Source organism: Cnephaeus nilssonii (assembly GCF_951640355.1).
Source record: "Cnephaeus nilssonii genome assembly, chromosome: 12".
In the NCBI taxonomy this organism is placed as follows: Eukaryota; Metazoa; Chordata; class Mammalia; order Chiroptera; family Vespertilionidae; genus Cnephaeus; species Cnephaeus nilssonii.
The window spans coordinates 24,861,742-24,882,315 of NC_137083.1; the positions used below are offsets into that span (position 1 = coordinate 24,861,742).

General features: G+C 44.5%; 1 protein-coding gene across 1 annotated transcript in view; it reads left to right on the top strand.

The window, feature by feature from the left end:
• Positions 1-20,574, top strand: part of SLC25A13 (solute carrier family 25 member 13) — a 161,184-nt gene that overhangs the window by 48,850 nt on the left and 91,760 nt on the right. The window contains exon 4 of the mRNA XM_079786798.1: positions 12,805-12,920. Coding sequence (XP_079642924.1) covers positions 12,805-12,920 — 116 coding nt within the window. The remainder of the gene's footprint in view (positions 1-12,804; positions 12,921-20,574) is intronic.

Here is a 20,574-nt window from a genome sequence, read left to right on the forward strand (position 1 = left end):
AGCTCTTAGGGCTGAGGCTGTTTGTAAAGCAAGCACATGGTTTTTCCTAGACACAGATGCTTGCTCGGGTGGCATGGGATGAGGGGCTGATGGAAATTATTGGGAATGGCTGCTACTCCTAACGCTGGCATTGCTCCAGAACAGCCTGTGTAAACCATGTATCACCATATCTAAACTAGAGGACACTCCATTGCATTTTTAGTATTTCAGATACTTTAAGTAATGCACAGTGTATCCTGTGCCTTCTATTTATCACTATGTGCTTTGGTTTTTAAATGCCTTATTCAACAAATTTATTGTTACTGAACTCAAGTGCCTCCCCCCACCCTCAGAAAGGAGGGTGTAACAGTCTTTGGTTGAGATGAAATTGATGGAAATATTTTACAACTTCGGATAAATTTTTAAACCCGATCTTCCTATGCTTCCCTTGACTATTATGACCGTGTTGATGAGAATTGTTACCCCTGAAACTAGGTCTGAGTTCCCTTTTGGTAACAGAAATTTCTGCAAATTCAATTTGGAATCAACACGTGGGCACTTTTTTTTTCTCTTTTCTTTTTTATGGTCTTAAATACAGAAAAGCATAATCAATTTTAAGCTTCTTATAAATGATGGAGCACTTGTTTATATGGGTAAAATGACTCTATCTAAGTAGTATATTGAAGTTCATGTTAATGTTTGCTATTTAATGACAGCTAATGATATTCAATGAAGGGTTATGCTAAACCGGAGAGAAAATGTGTTACCCCGGCAACTGCGGCAGGCAGACTTGGAGATTCGGGCATATGGCTCTGTAGTACACATTATTTCAGCATCTTTAAGCATAAAGAACCACACACGTAATTGACTGTGAAAAATTACTGCTCAGTTACTGTATTGTATGGTCATAATAGAAGTAAATGAATATGTCATTGTTGTTGGAACAAGTCTGTTGGGAATCACTTGTAGACTCTACTATTTAAGAAGGAAAAATACAATAAGAAGAAAATAGCTGGTTTAATTAACATGTAAAATTGGGTTAATTTGAATTCAGCTGGCGCAGCAGATATTAATGTTGGCTGTTGTGTGCATGTGTGATATTCTGGCTCAAGGCTGTGTATTCTATTTCCTCTTGCCCACTCCATGAATAATTTTATTTTTAAAAACATGATAAAAGCTGCTTCAGTCACTTCATGTTTGCTTTGCCAGTAGCTTATGTTACAGTTACATCAAAAAAGGTTTCTGTGTGGGTCCAAAACGTAGGATTTGTAACTGAGCGGAAGAACATGTTAAAATGTTCCTGAGTCATTGATAACGTCTCTCAAAGAGGAATCAGTAAAACTGATGTCACGTAGTTTTTAAAAACTGAAAGTGGCACTTTTGCTCCTCACTTTTGTGTCCATGCTTAGGTGCCTTTTGTTTTCAAATCTTGTTTTACTCATCATTTCCTTGCTTAAGAGATTAAGAAAAACACTTTGAGAAAGGCATCTTGTTCCAATTTAAAAAAATCATTTAACCCAATCCTTTTTTTCCTTTTTTCTTTTAACGTGTTATTTGAGCAAAGAACACACATAGGTAATATGGACATCTTTAAAAGTATGCATGAGAAAGTTCTGTCCCTCGGCTGTCCTCTGTGCCTTAGGCACCCAGGGTCTCTTGAGAGGAGGGTACTTTTTGTGCTTTTCAGCTCTAAACCAAGGGAACAAGCGAACTGGAGACTGAAGTCAGATAAACAAAGGGGTTGGCAGTGCCTGCTCTACAGGTAGCCTTTGAAGCAACTGGTTACCCAGTGGCAATTGAACAACTAACCTGCTACTTTTTGCAGTGTTTGCCAGTACACAGTGGTCACTTAAAAAATGCCAGTTAATAAATTTAATTTGTATGCCTGCTGGCTTTCAGTTACTACTGATTTCTTATCTGTGGTTTATCTCCCCGTTATTCTTCATTTGCCATTTCAATAAAGTCGAAGCCTCCTCATCTAGCCTTAATTAAAAGAATTGGGAAGATGTAGAAAACCTAGATTTAAAAAAAAATCTACTTTGCTTGCCTAATTGATTTTCCAATATGGTTTACAACTACTTTCCCTCTTTTTATGCTAATGGTCTTTCTTTCCCCCTTTAAAGGCAGTCCCCAATTAAAAATGATGTGTGTGTGTGTGTGTTTTAACTTAGTACATTTTTTCTTTAAAAATACACCAAGTCTGTGGATAGATCTCAAAATACTGTTTAACCCATGATGTAAGTAAAATACAGAATATTTTTGATGCACCTTAAATTCTGCTCTCAATATTGGTAATTTTATAAAATAGAAATAATATAATATGATGAGATAGTTTTTTAGTTTTTAAATAATGTCTATTAGTGGTCCAGACTTGGTGGCTCAGTTGGTTGGAGAATTGTCCCAGACACCAAAAAGGTTGCGGGTTTGATTCCTGGTCAGGGCACATACCTAGGTTGCAGTTTCAACCCCCAGTTGGGGTGCATACCTATCGATGTTTCTCTCTCTCTCTCTTTCCCTCTCTCTCCCTCCCTTCTTCTCTCTCTAAAATCAGTAAACATATCCTCGGATGAGGATTTTTAAAAAGGATGTCTATTAGTATTTAAGAAATAGGGTATCTATCTAGAGTCTTATGGAGATAAAAGAGTATGATTTGTCTCTAGTTTTAAAAAGCTTGGTGATTCTTCTCCTTGATGCAGTATCACTCTTGTGGGGATGGGCCACAATTAGAGTGTCTTTATGACTCAAAGGTCAAAAGATGGGTTATTGTGAGGTGTGTGGCAGGACAAGGGAATGCATTCTCCTGAGGTTGCCTGGCAGCATTATTTAACGGAGAGGGGAAGGAGGATTGGGGAATAGAAGATGTGTAGGGGAAAGAGGTGTTCTAGGGTGTAATTGAATGAACTATTAGCAACAGTGAAGTAGAAGGGATGGAACTCACCTGGTAAAGATGTGCGATCCCTCCGGTAAGGGAGAAAATGCAGGCGGTACAAGAACGCCCTCCATAAATCCCACCCGTTGGCACAGCCAGCCTTGGGCAGCTCAAATGCTATATGGAGTGAAATACAAGGCAGCGGACAGACAGGTACATCTGGAAGTGTGGGTGTATCACTTACTGCATTAAGCTTACAAGTACGAGAGCCTATATATTTATCTCTTTTTTTTTGGCAATATGGAGGCAGTGATATGTGCAGAGGCTGTATTTATAGGCTAAATTCATGATAACAGTACAGTAAAGTCTCTAATAAAATCTTTAATAGGTTCTTAAAGCCAGGCAGTAGTAACCTACTTGTTTGAACGCTATTCAATCTGCCAGATTTCATTGGAGCCAATGAATTTAAATAGGCCCTTGGCAAACGCCGCAGTGAGATTTGAACCCGAGTGAGCGGTCGAGCTGAAGCCCAGCTGGCCTCGGAACAGATGCACTCCCGGGAATGCCAAGGCCATGCCAGAGCCAGAGTGGCACGGGAGGCTCCCTGTAACTGAAAGTGGAAGAGAATGGGATTGTAGAGTGAAAGGCATGGGAGACAGCACCTTTTTTTTTTTTTAATATAATTGATTTTTTTACAGAGAGGAAGGGAGAGGGATAGAGAGTTAGAAACATCGATGAGAGAGAAACATTGATCAGCTGCTTCCTGCATACTCCCCACTGGGGATGTGCCTGCAACCAAGGTACATGCCCTTGACCGGAATCGAACCTGGGACCCTTCAGTCCGCAGGCCGACGCTCTATCCACTGAGCCAAATCGGTTAGGGCGAGAAAGCACCTTTCATAGATCAGGAAAGAAGGCCTCCTCCAACTTGCCTGGCAAGATCAGTCAGGCAAAGGGAACGCTAGAACTCAGGTCTCTTTCCCCTTACTACTGATGGTTTCTAGAATATAAAATTGGTGATAATGCATTGTCACTGTTAAGAAATTTACATATTGGGGCTGTGAAGCTTAGATTGTTTGCTCACTGACCATCAACAGGCATATGACATAAAATCTTTATTTATGAGCTCCGTCATCATCTGCTTGAATAGTAGTGTTCATAGCTTCAGGAACCTCGGGGCCTTTGAGTCTGTCTGTGATTCTGGCTGCCCTGGCCCCTGCAGCCATCGGCCACCCAGGGTCCCCAGCTGGCACCTGAATTTCCTGCCCCTGGGCTTTAAAAACTTCCAGGACAAGCCCACCCCCCCCACCCCCACCCCCCAGCTCTGTCTAGAAAACGTATCCTGGATTTGACCATTCTCATTTATGTCGCTCCTGCTACAACTCCAGTCCAGCCTACTGCAGCCACTTCCTTTTCTTTTAAATACTATATATATTTTTTATTTGGGTGAGAGAGGAAAGGGGAGAGAAACATCAATGTGAGAAACATCGATCAGCTGCTCTTGCACGCCTCCTACTGGGGATCGAGCCCGAAGCCCCCGGGCATGTGCCCTGACCGGTTTGGAAATCAAACCGGCAACCTTTCAGGGCACAGGGGCCAGGGCTACGGCAGCCACTTCCTGACTGTGGACTCACCGCTTGGCCCTGTAGTCCGTGTTCCGCAGGCTCCTGAGTAGTCATTTCATGAGGTCACATCTCTCCCCTGCATAAAACCCTCCAACAGTGGCTATTTCCCATGTTCCCTTGGCATAAAATCCAAGGGCCTTGTGTACCCTGCACACTCCTTCATCCCATGGCCCTGTTCACTTCCCTCCTCCTCTAGTCTCCGGCCACTCAGGTGTCTCCTGGCCCGTGGAGCTTGTCCTGTGGAACCTGGCCTGTCTCAGGGCGAGCTCTTGAACTGTTTCTTCTGCCCCAAACACCCTTCCTCCCGATCTTCCGGTGCTTCCTTCTTTTCACCATTCGGATCTTAATGCCTCCTCCCTACAGGCATTTTCTGGCCACCTTAGGCAAGCGGCTCCCTCTCTGCCATCCCCATCATTCTCCAGCTTGGCTGCATGGTAGAATCACTAGAGAAGTTTATAAAAACAAATGGTGGCTCTAGTCCTCAGACCAGTTCAATGGAACAGGCCCTCTGGGACTGAGGAACACTGGTTTGATGCATTCCACATCCTCTACAACAGTTACCTGATTTTGGAATCATCTTATCTTTTTATTTGTACGTTTGTCCTCATTGCTTACCTTCCCCACTAGACTGTGATTCCTTGGGGACACAGATTCTGTCAATCTTACTCATTTTCATGGTATCCTTACTGTCTGGGGTATTTCCTGGCATATGTAGGTATAGGGTACGTATGTGCTTGGTGGCCTGAACAGTGTATATTTGCAAGGCTTTTGGGAGGGAGATAAAAGAACTGGAAAACACCCAAAGCTAATAAAGATGTTCAAATAATGGAGGCCAAAGCTCTTTGGATAAACGTGATCACAGGAAAGCCCAGTTCTGTTTTTTGTGTGCTTCCCTCCCCCCCACCCCCTGCACCTCCAACCCTGACATTCATGGAACCTGGGTGGTCTGGTGGTTGGAGCCCTGTTTTTGGAGTTGGATTTTACTTTTATCTCTGCCATTAATCCTGGACAATTGTTTGGCTTCTGTTATAACACACAGAAGAGTGTTGTAAGGAGAAGTTATTCTTGCGAAGCACTCTTGTGGTTAGGAACCGTAAGGAAAAGTGGTAATTGGGTTTTGATATGGTGCGTTGTCTACAACCAAACTTCCTGAAGTCTGAACAGATCAGATCCTTGTGTGCAGTCGTTTAAACTTTCATAGCCGCAGCGTTGGCCTGGAGAGAGGAGCCAGGCTGGAGATGAAAGGGACCACATGGGGCAGGAGCCACTGCCTAGCGAGAGTAAGCAACAGCAGGAGAAACAGGAGACCCGGGGGTTGTCCCCGGGATAGCCAGAGGTAGTGTGGTTGTTTCAGTTATTTGTTTCTTTTTTTAGTCCCTTTCCCCCTCTCTTCTTATTCAGACCTTCTGTCATTACCCAAGTCTTGGTCCTTGCTGTTTTGTCTTATATACATTTGTATTTTTTTATTACAAAAATAGTATACTGTGTGTATTACTGAAAAGATTAGTAAATATGGGCAAGCAAAAAGAAAGGAAACAAATTTCTAATAATTTAACTCCTGAGAGATAATCACTGCCAACACTTTGGTGTGCATCCTTCAAGCTGTGTGAGTGTATAAAATACTACTTTGGTCCATTTTTAACAAAATAGGACCAACGTGACAACAATTTTCAGTGGTTGGATAGTATTGCTGTATTGAATCAGTCACATACTGGTGCATATTGAGGTGGTTTTCACTTTTTCATGATTATCAATTATGCTCTGTGGGTAAAAGTTTGCACACATTAATTAATTGTTTTTTAGGTTAAGTTCCTAGAAGTGGGATGTGTCAAAGAGTGTGGGCATTTGTAAGTCTTGTTGTGCTGTCACATTGTCCTCTGGAGATCATAGCACTGTTGACTCGTGTCTCTTTGTCATAGCAGCACATCTTTCTCCTTCAGGCCTTCATGGCTCTTTCCTGAGTTCAACCAACCCATCTCCCCAGCTCTGGGCTCTTATCCTTTCAGTTCTCTTATCACTCCTCTACTGGATAAAACAGTCTGGAACACAAATTCGTCATGTCATTAAACATTTCAGACCCTTGTCTACCATCAGGGCACGACCACAGTGCCTTGCATTGCATGCACTTGCCCTCACTCCAGCGAACTGCCATGTCATGTGGGTTTTCACCTCCGGCCTTCCTTCCTCCGTTCCTGGTTCACCATCCCCCCCGGACCACCAGTTCTTGGGGAGCGGAGGTTGCATTTTCATCTGTGTATTCCTAGCACTGGCCCTTGCCCAGCACATAGAGTAAGCACCAGAGCCCCACTGCAGTTGGTAGCCTCTTCTTCTCCCACCACCAATCGCGACTTCTTTCGTCTCCTGCAAGACTAAGTGTTACATGTCCACTTGGTCACTTCTTCCTTCTGATCTCATTTGGTCCTAATTTCCCCATCACCTCCTTGGTCTCAATACATTAGTAATCCCTCCATCCTCAGAATTCACTGAGTAATTTATCTCCAGTTCTCTTATATTACTTACCACCTTTTCCATAGTATCAAACGTTTGCTGTCTGTATTCTTTATTGAATTTTAAGTATTTCCAGGCTAAGAACTATCCCTTACAAAGTAGAGAAGGGATGTGGGTAGGAGACCAAAAGTGGTGCTACTATAAAGAAGCACTGTGATCATTTTGGTGTGTATCCCTCCAGTATTTTTCTATGTATACTAGAGGCCTGGTGCACAAATTTGTGCATGGGTGGGGTCCCTTGGCCTGTATGGCGATCAGGACTGATCGGGGGGATCAGGACCGGCCAGCCAGAAGGTGGGACCACAGGAGGTTGGCCAGCAGGGGCGGGAGAGGTTGTGGGAGGTTGGTCGGCTGCGGGAGGTTGGCTGTGGGAGTGCACTGACCACCAGGGGGCAGCTCCTGCATTGGGTGTCTGCCCCCTGGTGGTCAGTGCATCATCATAGCAACCGGTCGTAATGGTCGCTTAGGCTTTTATATATATAGATGATATTTATGTAATCTTGTCCTAGTTGAATCCACTTTTAATCCCTGTCCTCTTTGGCTCAATATTTGATAGTAGTATGTAGTGTTTTCCCTGCTTTACCTGGACTTGAACACGTTAAGTGCCCAGCCTGTTTTATTTTCCAGACAGAAAGTATAGTGTCAGTCACCGGTAACTGACTGGGCGCTTAACGTGTTAAAGGAGTTCTTAGGTTGCTGCTGTTATAAATGGCTTTCAGGAGGAGAAAAACAGCTCGAGTTTGGAAAACAAACATGACTTAAAAAAAAATCTCTGGTAGCAGCAGAACCATAAAATCGAGTAGTTAGAAACCTGATCTCTGAGCAGTGTAGGTCCATGAAAGCGTGACTTCTTTGTTTGCTTCCATGTTAGCTGGCCCATGTCTCATTATTAGTTGTTGCAGGTAAGCTTTAATGTCAAATACTTTTCCTTCGAGAGTAGGTAGAGTTCATCAGAGCTGCGTGATTTATTTTAAAAGACATCTAACATTGTCAAAGGAGTTTAGGGAGTGGAGGGTGGGAAGGGAACGAAGCGAACTCAGCAGCCAGGTCTGAACTTGATTAAGCTTGTATTCTTTGTTGTAATTTATGCTAATACCCAGTAAATCTGTAAAGCAAGACTGAAGTACTGTTTATATGGAAAACATATATAAATGCTTTTAGATACCATGCCGTAAATGAATATAGTACTATATAATTACTTTGGTAGCCTTCTCGTCAGATTACCTTGAAAATCCAAAATAATCTTAATGAACAGTAAGACATTATGATTTCACGGTTCATCTGTGTACCTCCTACATCGATGTAGAGTACTTGTATCTAACAGGATTACCAAATCACATACCTTTCTGGTATCTGTGACATGCCTAAAATACCAGAGTATTCATTGGCCTGTTGTGGTTATGAAACCACTTTGACGTTGCCAGAGGATTTGTTCACGCACATCCATAGCCTTCAGGTTTCTTGTACCATTTTGAGAGAGGTAAGATGCTCTTTTTTGTCTTATTTAAGCCTTTTCTTTATTCAGATCATTAAATTTTTTTAAATGTCCCTTCTCTAGCCCGGATGGTGTGGCTCAGTGATTGAGCTCTGTCTTATGAACCAGGAGGTCACAGTTGGATTCCCGGTCAGGGCACATGCCTGGGTTGTGGGCTCAATTCCCATTAGGGGGTGTGCAGAAGGCAGCCGATCAATAATTCTCTCATCATTGATTTCTCTCTCTCTCCCCCCTCTCCCTTCCTCTCTGAAATCAATAAAAATACATTTTTTTAAAAAATAAAGTGTGCCTTTTCTAGATACCACACTGTTTGTGTGATTCACTCTTAACTACCCTATTATCTGTTCAGGAAAAATTGATCAAATCTGATTATTTTCTGCCTTTTATTTGGCAGCAAGTGAACCTGGTGAGCAATGTGGCTGTGTGGTTGCTGGGGCCTGCTCAGCGGGGGTCATGGGGTGTGAGGAGGGGTGGTGAGAAGGAAACAGACAATCAGAAACACATTTCTTCTCTGTACTTCCTCAGTAGTCTGAACGTGCATCTCTGATTGAAATGCTCTGGCCCGTTTCATTCACAGCTTTAAATAGCCTTTATTTAAAGACTCCCAGATCTTGGTCCCTGTATTAGTTTTCTAGGGCTGCTGTAACAAAATACCACAAGTTGAGTGACTTAAAAAAAAAGTGTTATCTCACACTCTAAGGAGGCTAAGATTAAGGTGTTGGTAAGGTTGGTTCCTTCAGAGGGACAACCTGCTCCATGCCTCCCTTTTAGCTTCTATGGTTTGCTGGCAATCTTCGGTGTTCTTGGTTTATAGAAGCATCACCCTGACCTCTGCCTTCATCTTCACCTGACATTCTCCCCATGCACATGTCTCTGTCCACATTTCCCCTTTTGATAAGGACTGTAGTCACATTGGATCAGGTGCCCGCCCTACTCCACTAGGAGCTCATCTTAACTAATTATATCTGCAACAACACTATCTATATATATATATATAAAAGCCTAAGCAACCATTCGACCGGTAGCTATGAGGCACAATGACCACCAGGGGGCAGATGCTCCAACCAGTAGTTATGATGTGCACTGACCACCAGGGGGAAGATGCTAACACAGGAGCTGCCGAGCTGCGGTGACTTGGAAGCTGTGGCTCTTGGGTGACGCACCTGGAACCATAGAGGAGGGAGCCCGATTTCAGGGTGCATCACCTGAGAACCACCCTCTCGCAATCAGGGACCCCTTGGGGGATGTTGGAGAGCCGGTTTCAGCGCGATCCCCACAGGCCAGGCCGAGGGACCCCACCGGTGCACGAATCTGTGCACCGGGCCTCTAGTTTTTAAATAAGCTCCTGTTCTGAGGTACTAGAGGTTATGACTTCAGCATGAGGTCGCAGGGGAACACAGTTCAACTCGTATCAGCCTCTCTCCTGAGTTCCACGCTGGTCCTTTTGGTTTCCTGCTGGGTACCATACCTCAGTGTCCGACTGGTACCTCACACTTAACCTGGTCAGAATTAGTCTTACTCTCTCATTTCCCTTCTCTCTACCTGTTCCTTTCTCCCCCCTTTATCTTTGGTGGTGTCACTATCCCACTTAGTCACCTAAGTTAGAAGTGGTGGAGTGACTTGGCCTATTTCCTGGTCTTCCGCCTCTGACATCCAGTCGCTACCAGGTGTTGCCATTCCTCCATTCCTGCCTCCACTGTGTTGCTCTAGCCCAGGCGTCCTCAAACTACGGCCCGCGGGCCACATGCGGGTGTTTTTGCCGTTTTGTTTTTTTACTTCAAAATAAGATATGTGCAGTGTGCATAGGAATTTGTTCATAGTTTTTTTAAACTATAGTCCGGCCCTCCAACGGTCTGAGGGACAGTGAACTGGCCCCCTGTTTAAAAAGTTTGAGGACCCCTGCATCTAGCCCTTCCTCATTTTTCAGTCCTAATACTCTAGCCCTGGGTGAGAACCCCGCTAGCCCTCGCTGTCATGCTGTCTCCCCACTCTTGTTTTCCTCTGTTAAATTCATCTTCCACACCTGTTCCCTTTCTAAAATAAAGATGGGAATCTGATATTTATCAACCCCACAACTTTCAGTGACTTCTCACTGCCTGCAGAAAAGTCAAGGTTCTGTAAATTGGCCTTGAAGGTCCCTCACAGGTGGCTGCCATTACAGCTCAAGCCACTTCTTTACTCCTTGTGACCGACATCCTTCTCGAAACACAGCATTTGTCCTAACTTTGCTCTGTTCCTACCTCAGGGTGGCACAGCCTCCCTGGACCCTTCTCTCTTCTCTCCATCTTCCTAAACCAGTTGGAATCCTCCCTCAGTGAAATGGAAACCAGGACACGTGGCTGTTAGGCCCAAACGCCAGAAGCCAATTGTTCACTTTATACTAGTCATTAAGTTCTAGTTCTCTCAAAAGTAAAACGAGGAGGTTGAAGTAGATGAGCTCTAAGATCTTGTCAACTTTAAAATGTCTTCTTTAAATGCCAGACCTCTATGAAGCATTGCCCAGTTCTAGGCAAAATAAATCTCCTTTTGTGCCCTTCGGGGTTTTTTTTTTTTTCTTCTTTATTGTGACCCTCAGCTCTTGCATTCTGGTGGGTATATATGCACATGACTTCCTCTCCTTCCCCAACAGGTTATAAGCTCTTTTGGGCCAATCAGGGAGGTTTGACTGGAATTAGCTCCTCTCCCTCTCCCTCCCCACCCCTGATCTTGAGCATAGATTCTCAGTGGAACGGACTGCAGAGTAGAGGATAAAACGTTCTGGGCATGTATTCTTCTGTGGCACATGCTGTTCTTGAATGTTCCCATGCACTTGTAAGGATGGTTTTGGGTGGTGAATGACAAGAGATAGTGTATTGGAATACAACATTAGTTTCTCCTTTCTTTGTGACGTTGTTATAACCAGGTGACATTTCTGGGAACAGCTAAGGCAGTTCTGTAAGACATTCTATAAAATATGCTCTATCAGATGTTTAGAAGTAATTAAGTATTCTGTGAAACATGGGAACACTCTTCTGATTTCTTCTCCCCTCTATTAGCATCCAGAAACTTGGACTCTCTTAATGTCCCATTGACATAGTTGGATATTTAAAATACAAAATAGTGGCAAAGAACATTTTTAGAAAAGATTTTGTGGCTTTGTTTACCTCTTGAAAGTCAAAGCATCTCTGGCCTGTCATGCTCTTCCTGTCAGATAAATTTGATCATGTCATGACCTTGCTCAGAAACTTTCAATCACTCCTTGCTTCCTATACTTGTCTTCAGGCCCATCTCTGGTCTTATACTTCTAGTCTCCTTTTACAGTGTTCTCTTTAATGCACTCCACCGGACAGACCCAGTCCGTTTCTCACCATTCTCCTCGTACATGCCCAGCTTTCTTGCACCTGCCTTGCTGCAGGCATGCCCCCTGCTGAAAGTACCCTCCCTTTTTTAAAAAAATATATTTTTATTGATTTCAGAGAGGAAAGGAAAGGGAGAGAGAGATAGAAACATCAGTGATGGAGAGAGAATCATTGATCAGCTGCCTCCTGCACACCCCACACCGGGGATCGAACCCGCAACCTGGGCATGTGCCCTGACCAGAATTGAACTGTGACCTCCTGGTTCAACCACTGAGCAACACTGGCGGGGCAAAAGTACCCTCCCTTTTGGGCCCATGACTGCATACCTGAATTTCACTCATTTTCCAGGTGCAGCTCACATTCCATTTCTGCAACAAAGCCTTCTTTGATTTCTTACCAGAATTCTGCTTTCACGCTGCTCTCTGTCTTACGATTTGTCTTTCCTGCATACTATTTCTACATTAGTATTTTATCTGCCTTTACCAGACTACAGGTTCCTTGCTGTCACATTTAATGTTTGATTTATCTGTATTCTTCCCCCTTTGCCACTATCATCCCTAGTTTAATCCACACGGGTCAGTAGACGTCAATAATGAATGAATCTCTGTGAAGCATTCTTCCATAGTGTATAAAGAAGTTATTAATGAATGACAAAGCTGCTCTATTTGCTGTTGTACAATCACATCTTCATCTAAGTATCCAAGCTTTAATTCTGGAATCCAACTCTATGCCTGAAACAAAAGTGATATGTTGGGGAAAAGTTACATTTGACATTACCATATAATGCATCTATAATGTGTCACCGAATCCTCAAACCTGTCACCCCTTTTAGATTCTGTACATTGTCATTTCAGCCACTGTATGTAAAAGGAAATGCTAAGTGTTTTTAGCTTTGAATTGTGTTTTTTTTTTTCCTTAGTACATATTTGCGTATGCTTTTGTTTTCTGCAGGCTACTGACTTTATGCTTTGTGCTTGTTTTATGTTGCAGATTAATATCCTTTCAAGAATTTGTAGCATTTGAATCTGTCCTGTGCGCCCCGGATGCTTTGTTCATGGTGGCCTTCCAGCTGTTTGACAAAGCTGGCAAAGGAGAGGTGACGTTTGGTAAGGGGCGTGAGTGTGTGCACACCTAAGCAAGTGCAGGCTTGTGTGAGCCTCTTTTTCCCCATGGAACGAAATGTGTGGAGGTGCTTTTAAGAAATTAGCGTATCCCTTTTAGCAAAGCTATCAGCGTTTGGGGGCTGCAGTTTAACTGTCTCCCTGCTTGAAAAGCTCCGTTTCTGGCGTAGTAGTTTGATGCTCTGGTTTTGTTTTTTATGGTGAGTTAGGATGTGGCAGGACTTTTTCCCAGAGTCAGTCGTAGAGCGTGAGAGCTAGACGGGACTTCTGTTCATATCATCTTCACAGTCGGCACTGCTTTCTTTCCACTGACAGGATGAGGGAGTTCATCGCCTGCCCGAGAACAGAAGGTACTCCTGTCCCCACGACTTCCTGTCCTCACCTTGTCCTCAGGGGGTAGCTTCAGGCCAGAGGTGCTGCACAGGATGGTAGTTCAGAGTGGTACACGGAGAACCCTGTTCTTCTAAACAGCACGTTCCCCCTGCAGCTGGGCGGGTAGCGCCTGCTGTGCTGCTGCTGCTGTCTTTGTTCTGAAAGGCAGAACCATCTTCATGGATTAGCTGCAAAGCCGCAGAAAACCCTGAAGTCTTTTAAGTATTAGAAGAAAGGGAAGACCAGGAAGTGGCTGGGGCAGTAGTAAGTTCTTTTTAAAAAGAAACAGCCCACCGAAGCCAGATTTGACCGAGAGCACTACGTTTCCCGGGACGGTGGGGTGTCGGGCATAAGTTGTCTGTGCATATGAGCTTTCATACACAGCAGTGCCCGTGAAGAGTTTGGGAGCCCTTTGGGGCATACGGATTGTGCATTCAGGGGAGATGGCTAATGCGCCCATTTTTAAGGTCTTTATTCATAGTTTCCAATGCACTTAGACCTCTTGGGCTTGTCCTACTGGATGGATTATGAGAAATGGCAGGAACGACAGATGGTGTAATAGAACACCATCCATTCTGGAATGGTTCTGGAATAGTTCTGGAACTGGAGAAACTTAGCCCCCTCCAACACTGCCACTTGTGCCTCTGAGCCAAGTTAATTATCCTCTCCGGTCTTCCTTTTCCTTATCGGAATCGAAGAGAACTACACTCAGTATAGGTAAGAAGTATAATAGATTTATCCCAGCAGCTGCCCCCTCTCCCACCCACTGTTCCATGTTCATTTGACATGACAGTTATTTAAGGCTCGATACACGAGGGCAGAGGCAAAGCACATGTATTTGCCTATTTTTGTTTCATATAATCTGGAAGCTCACATGCTTTCCGTGAACACTTCCTGAGGATCCTATCTAATAAAAGAGTAATATGCAAATTGATCATCACTCCAACACACAAGATGGCTGCCCCTATGTGGTCAAAGATCCTGCCCCCCATATGGACACAAGATGGCCGCCACAAGATGGCCAGCAGGGGAGGGCAGTTGGGAGGGACCAGGCCTGCAAGGGAGGGCATTTGTGGGCGATCAAGCCTGCAGGGGAGGGCAGTTAGGGGTGACCAGGCCGGCAAAGGAGGGAAGTTGGAGGCGACCGGGCCTGCAGGGAAGGGCAGTTGGGGAGGACCCAGGCCTGCAGGGGAGAGCAGTTGGGGGGGACCAGGCCTGCAGGGGAGGGCAGTTAGAGGTGACCAGGCCTGCAGGGGAGGGCAGTTAGGGGTGACCAGGCCTGCAGGGGAGGGCAGTTAGGGGCAAACAGGCTGGCAGGGGAGCAGTTAGGGGGTGATCAGGCTGGCAGGCAGAAGCGGTTAGGGGCAATCAGTAAGGTAGGCAGGCGAGCAGTTGGGAGCCAGCAGGCCTGGATTGTGAGAGGGATGTCCGACTGCCCTCGAGGGGTCCCAGATTGGAGAGGGTGCAGGCTGGGCTGAGGGACACACACCCCCGTGCACGAATTTCGTGCACCGGGCCTCCAGTTATTTAATATTTAAAAATCCCTTGAATAATTTTAGGTTTTTTGTTTTGTTTTGTTTTTCATCACCTAATTCCTCTTAGCATGGCTGTAACCACAACTTCTCAATGGAACACCAATGGAAAATGTCCTCATTGAGATCTTAAGTAATAAACGAGCAGCTAGCTCATGGTGGCATTAATGTACCCAGTGGAAGCCAGTTTGGGGAAAATGTCATGAGAGCATTTCCTGGGGATACACAAGACAAGCCTGTGAGTTTGAGTGTGTTGAGCATAGGTGTGCTCTCCGTCTTCCTCCTTCTGCAGCAAATCTGGAGGGAGAGAGCAGGGTTGAGACTGGGGACTGAGAAATGGACTTCAGATGTTTTCCTTCACTGTGATCGATCTTCCCTTCACGGCATGAAGTGCCAAGGGATGTTGCTGCCACCAGCCACACCACCGGCTGGTGGAGGAAAGAAACCAGGGACTTTCACCAGTGCCGGGGCGGACGGGTGTGTGTTAGTGTCATTAGAAGAAAAGAACAGGCGAAGAAGCAGATGTCACCTGGGACTTGTAGAAAGAAGAACAGTAGCATGAGAACTGTTTCTGCCTCTCACTAGTGGCTTGTTGATGGGCAGGTCATTTCAACATCCTGAGCTTTATTTTGCTCATCTGTAATAACCTACCTTACAGGACTACGTAATGATGAAAAGATCTACTCATATGAAGGTGCTATCTGGAAAACAAAGGCCTTTATAAAAATAATATTGCTAAAAGAAATAACTTGCAAGAACAAGGGCAGGTCTACTTTCTCCTCCTCCTCCTATTCCTCTTCTGCTCCTTCCTACCCCCCTTTCCTCTCTTCCCGTCTCTTCTTGCCCACCTTTATTTTTTATTTTTTTATCCTCACCCTAGGATACTTTTTCCATTTATTTTTTTTAAGAGAATGGAGGGGAGGGAAGTGCATGGGGGGAAGAGAGAGAAACATAGATGTGAGAGAGACACATGGATTGGTTGCCTCCCCTTTACATCCCAACCAAGGCAGGGATTGAGCCCTTAACTGGGAATCCAGCCCGAGGCACTTTGTTCTGTGGGCCTACAGTCTAACCACTGAGCAAACTGTCCAGGGCACACACCCCCACCCCCTTTATTTTTTACTTGCAGTTTAACCCCTAGCCATTTACCAGTAATTTGCTTACCACCTGTTCTGGGTTGAACACTGCCCCATCTCTGAAGGCATAAGAGATTGAAGTGAGAAATTGGGGCTCCCAAGGATGTAAAATTCTAGTCACATCCTTTGTTGCATATGGTTATTGGAGAAGGACGCGCAGCCCTCTCCGGTGCTGTGCCTTCCATGGGTAACTTGTTTCACAGTCAGCCTCTCACAGAAAGATAGCAGGGCACACGCTGTATCCATTTACGATGAGCTGATGGGATCCTCACCCTGTGGGTGTCATCAAATGTGCCCTGGGCTTTTTTGAGCTCTTAATCCCTATTAAGGATTAAACTGAAAGTGCTATGAGTAGTACAAAGAAGATACCCAAATGACCATCCAATTCCAAAATAACAGCTGACTTTCAGCACTTTTCATAAGGTAGGGTAGAGTCATCCTGGAGGTGTGTGCTGTGGGTAACAGGCTTCTGTCCAGGTAAACAAAGTCATGGGGGTTGGGGGGAGCCTAAGGAGTGTTTCGACAGCAGGTACCTTTTAGAAGAATCTAGCAATCAGTATATTTTCCAGGAAACTCATAATGGGGTTGAAGAATTTCCTTTTTTTTTTAAGTGGAGCTGGGCAGAAAAGAGGACTTGGTCAATCCTGGTCTCATCGACCCCTAGTATGAAGAGAGCCTCAGTCTATGACATGTCTGTCTGTCCATATGAGGTTGTTTGGGATACATTCACTGTCACTCACTCTACCTCTGGTTACTTCCCTTGTCAGTTCTTCACCCAAGAATGAGCCTTTTGTATTTCTGAAGGCTGTCTACCTGAGTGTGCGTCTTTGGGCCGGGTAAAGCATGGGGTGGTGAGAGGAAGGGCCCCTTTCTTTTACCTCTCAGATCGGCTCAGTCATTGGGGGTCATGGGGTGAGCAAGGTTTTCTCACTCTAAGAGGGTCATCTGGGGCCTTCCTATGGGCTGCAGGGGAGGCTGGCGTGCGGCTGCAGATCCGCGGTGCCTCCCAGCCTTGCCTCCGAGCCTTGCATTTCACCCAGAGGAGCGCAATAACACTTTCATCTGTTTACACATTGGATTTCCACGTAAGAGCTTGTGTGAAGCAGGGCTCACTTGCTCACTAAGCTCAGCAAGCACCAGTGTTGGTCAACAAGCCGGGAGTGTTCGTGCTCCCACTCACTTGTATCCCAATACTCAGCGAACAGAAGTCAGATGGAGCGGGGGACCGACCACCCTGTGTCCCACTTCAGGGAACTCTTTCCTGTTCTCTCTGAGGCCTTGTTTATGTTCACCACCTTTCCATGTCTAGACCACTCCCTGTGTTTGCTACAATGAAAAGATCTTCATTCCCTCAGTTTTGTGCCTTTGACCGAGATCATTGTGTTCTCCTGTTTCCTTCGAGGCAGAACATACCTCCAACAGTCTTGTTCTTACCATGTTTTCTTATTTTGATTCCTGATAATTATAAATGCACCTTGAGATAGCATGTACCCTTTCATTCCTACTTCTTTTGCTTACGTTTTATTTGTGATATTCATTCAGGTCTTTTTGTATTTTTACTTTGTTGTTTTTTGTTTGTTTGTTTTCTGTATAGTATTCCATTGTGTGATCTTTTCCCTATTTACTCTTTCTAAATATTGATAGACATTTGCACATTTCTAGTTTGGCTGCGGCAAATAATGTGCTTATATATACATAGATTTGGTGTGTGTCTGTATCTGTGTGTGTGTGTGTGTGTGTGTGTGTGTGTGTGTGTGTAGGCATTTCTAGGAGTAGAATTGCTGGGTCATAGAAAATGTGTATATTTAGCTTCGGTAGATACTGCCAAGCTGTTTTCCAAAGCGGAGGGTCCCATTCTGAGTTCACAGTTAGATTTTTGTCCAGGAACACCTGCTGTGATGGAAGTGAACTTGGTATGCTCTGGGAAAAGGGACAGGCTAGATGGCAGGAGGAAATATGTGGAAACAACCCACTTTAGTCGTTTTGGTTCAAGTTGCAGAAAACGATGAGAGTAAAAAGTATGGAAATGAGAAGTTTTGAAGGCAAGCACCCAGATTTAATAATAAATTAAAAAGCTAGAGGAATATAGTATTGGAATAGAAGAAAACAAAACATTTGATGTAATTTTTTAAGCTCTCTGGAAAGAGGGTAATTTATTATCTTTGTAAAGAGTCTTGGAAAATGAAATACTATTCAAAAAGATAACTTGGGCAGGGGAAATGGGTTAAGGAGCATTATTGGGGGAAATTTTTTTTTGGATAATATTAATTCTGATTTTGGTGTTTCACACACTCAAAAATGTGTTAATGTAGTATCATTGCCCTATAATGATTTTACTTTATATAATGTTGGGACCTGAGTATATTTTCTTATCCACATTCCAATGGCGAATAAGATTGCTGGGTGAGAACAGTGTGCTTTTGGAAGTAAATGACCTCCACGCTGATAAAGGTTGTGGCGTGCCCAGGTACCGAGGGTGTCCCTGAGATCCCTCGGCTCTTCAGAAGCTGTTCCATTTCATCGGGTCAAAAACCCTCTGTTCACGAAAGGCTAAATACGGATTTGTACGATTGACCATAATGGCTTCAATTTTGCAAGATAGAAGTATCAGAGAGCCCGTCCAGTTGGTGGGATAATTTGAAAATCGCCCATGCTTCAAATGGCTAAAATATTGTCCCTTTTCCTACTTTATCACTCCACTTTAAAAATAGGGAGTGGGCTGGGGTGGAGGTGGCCTGTGGAGAAGGTGGGAAGATGTCAATTGGAGAGGAAGCCTTGATAGCCCTGGAATCCCCTCCTAAGTTAACGACTGCTGAAAGTTACCCTCTCTTCAGAAGGATGTGGGTGTGGAGAGGCCGGATTGGGGGCTTCTTCCTGTGTGTGTGTGTGTGTGTGTGTGTGTGTGTGTGTGTGTGTGTGTAGATGAAAGGAGAAGAAAATTTGCGATGAGGAAAGAAGGCGTGGAGAACACAAAGCTAACAGTAAATCCTAAAGCTTGAGGCACTGGGAAAATGTGACTATTTTAAACTGTACTGCTCACTTAAAAATAGTCAAATTATACCATTATTCTTTCCGTGTGAGAGAGAGATAAAAATACAGTTTTTCTAAATTGGAAAATTTGCTGTAATCTTGCTGCTAATGACTGATTTCTTCCAACAGTGGTGAGGCAGTGTTTGCTCTGATAGGTCCGTCAAGGAAACAAAATCAAGCGCATACTGCACGTTCTCAGAGAAAATTACAGTTTAGGTATATGTTGGAGGTGGATAGTTAGACATTTTAATTGAAATAAAACAGTTTTACACTAATATGGGATCACTGTGAGTATACGTTTGTGGTACCTCTGCTCTTGAAAGCATTTAAGGTGGGTGAAATGTATGTTAAAGCTTTTGCAAGAAAATGCCTTTTTATAACACCTGTCTAAGGAAACTAGCATCACTTGGTTTTTTTTAAACAATATAGATATTATGTCTGCATTTAGAGGATGCATTAGGATTCTTTGTACCCCTATAAGCATTTCAAAGTGCTGGAGCTTTTTGGTTATGGACTTCTCTCCTGGCGGGGAGCGTTCGGGGCAATTAACACAGCCGATGATTAAAGGCCGGGCACACACCTGGAGGGTGACCACAGCCGGCTCTGTGCCTCCAAACGCCATTTTCACTGACCTACTTTGGATGTTTTGAACGACCGCTAATGATTTATTCTGTCCATTTGGAAATAACTTCTTTCAGCAGATGGGTTGAAAACATCTCGCTTGGCCTCTGTTGCTGTTGGTTTAGGTGATGCATGGGGCAGAGATTAATATAGCGAATGAATGCTCAGTCCCAGCCAGCCTTTAACTTTTTCTGTTGTTGTTAACCAGCATTCGCTACTCTGACTTCAGTAGTGTGTTCATCTTGAGGGTTTATAGATCCATCAGGTTTTAGAATAGGAAGGATTCTTACCTGGATGGCCAACTGCGGGTTCTCCTTGTGATAGCGAGGGGGTGTTCGTTACCACTGTGGACTCCCTGGCTCCGTCTCAGATCCGCGGAATCAGAATCTTTGGGCGTGGGGCTTGGGAAGGTGTTTGGAAGGAGCTGTGCCTGGGGACGGGGTTCACCCTGCGATTGAACAATGGCTGGTGTGTAGTTCACAGCTCTCTTCCACAGATGTGGGAACAGGCCCAGAGATGGGAAGGTGCCTGGTTTTGTAGGAATCACAACGTTGTCTGCTGGCGCTACTAGAAGGACGGTGTTCTTTTCTAGGATGGATGTCACATGAGCTCATATCGGGGCAGTCCCATCTCTCTCTAAGTTCAGAACTGGAAGTTTTCAGTTAGCCCTAACTTTTACCTGTGCCAGCATCACCTGCCACTTCAATGTAATATTCAGGGTGTGCTTGTTTTTTGCAAGATGCTTTCCACCACTGTACCTCCACGTTCAGAATCAGAATAATAGAAAGCGTACGGCGGTCAGCGCGAGCTCATTTTAATGAGAAGAGCTGCGCGTGCAAAGTGCTTGCTCCGTCCTTACGCCGTTTTAATGGCACCCATTTTCCCCCTAGAACTTCCTTGTGCGAGTCTGAATTGTAGCCAGAACACTTCTGTCCTCTTCAGGCCCTT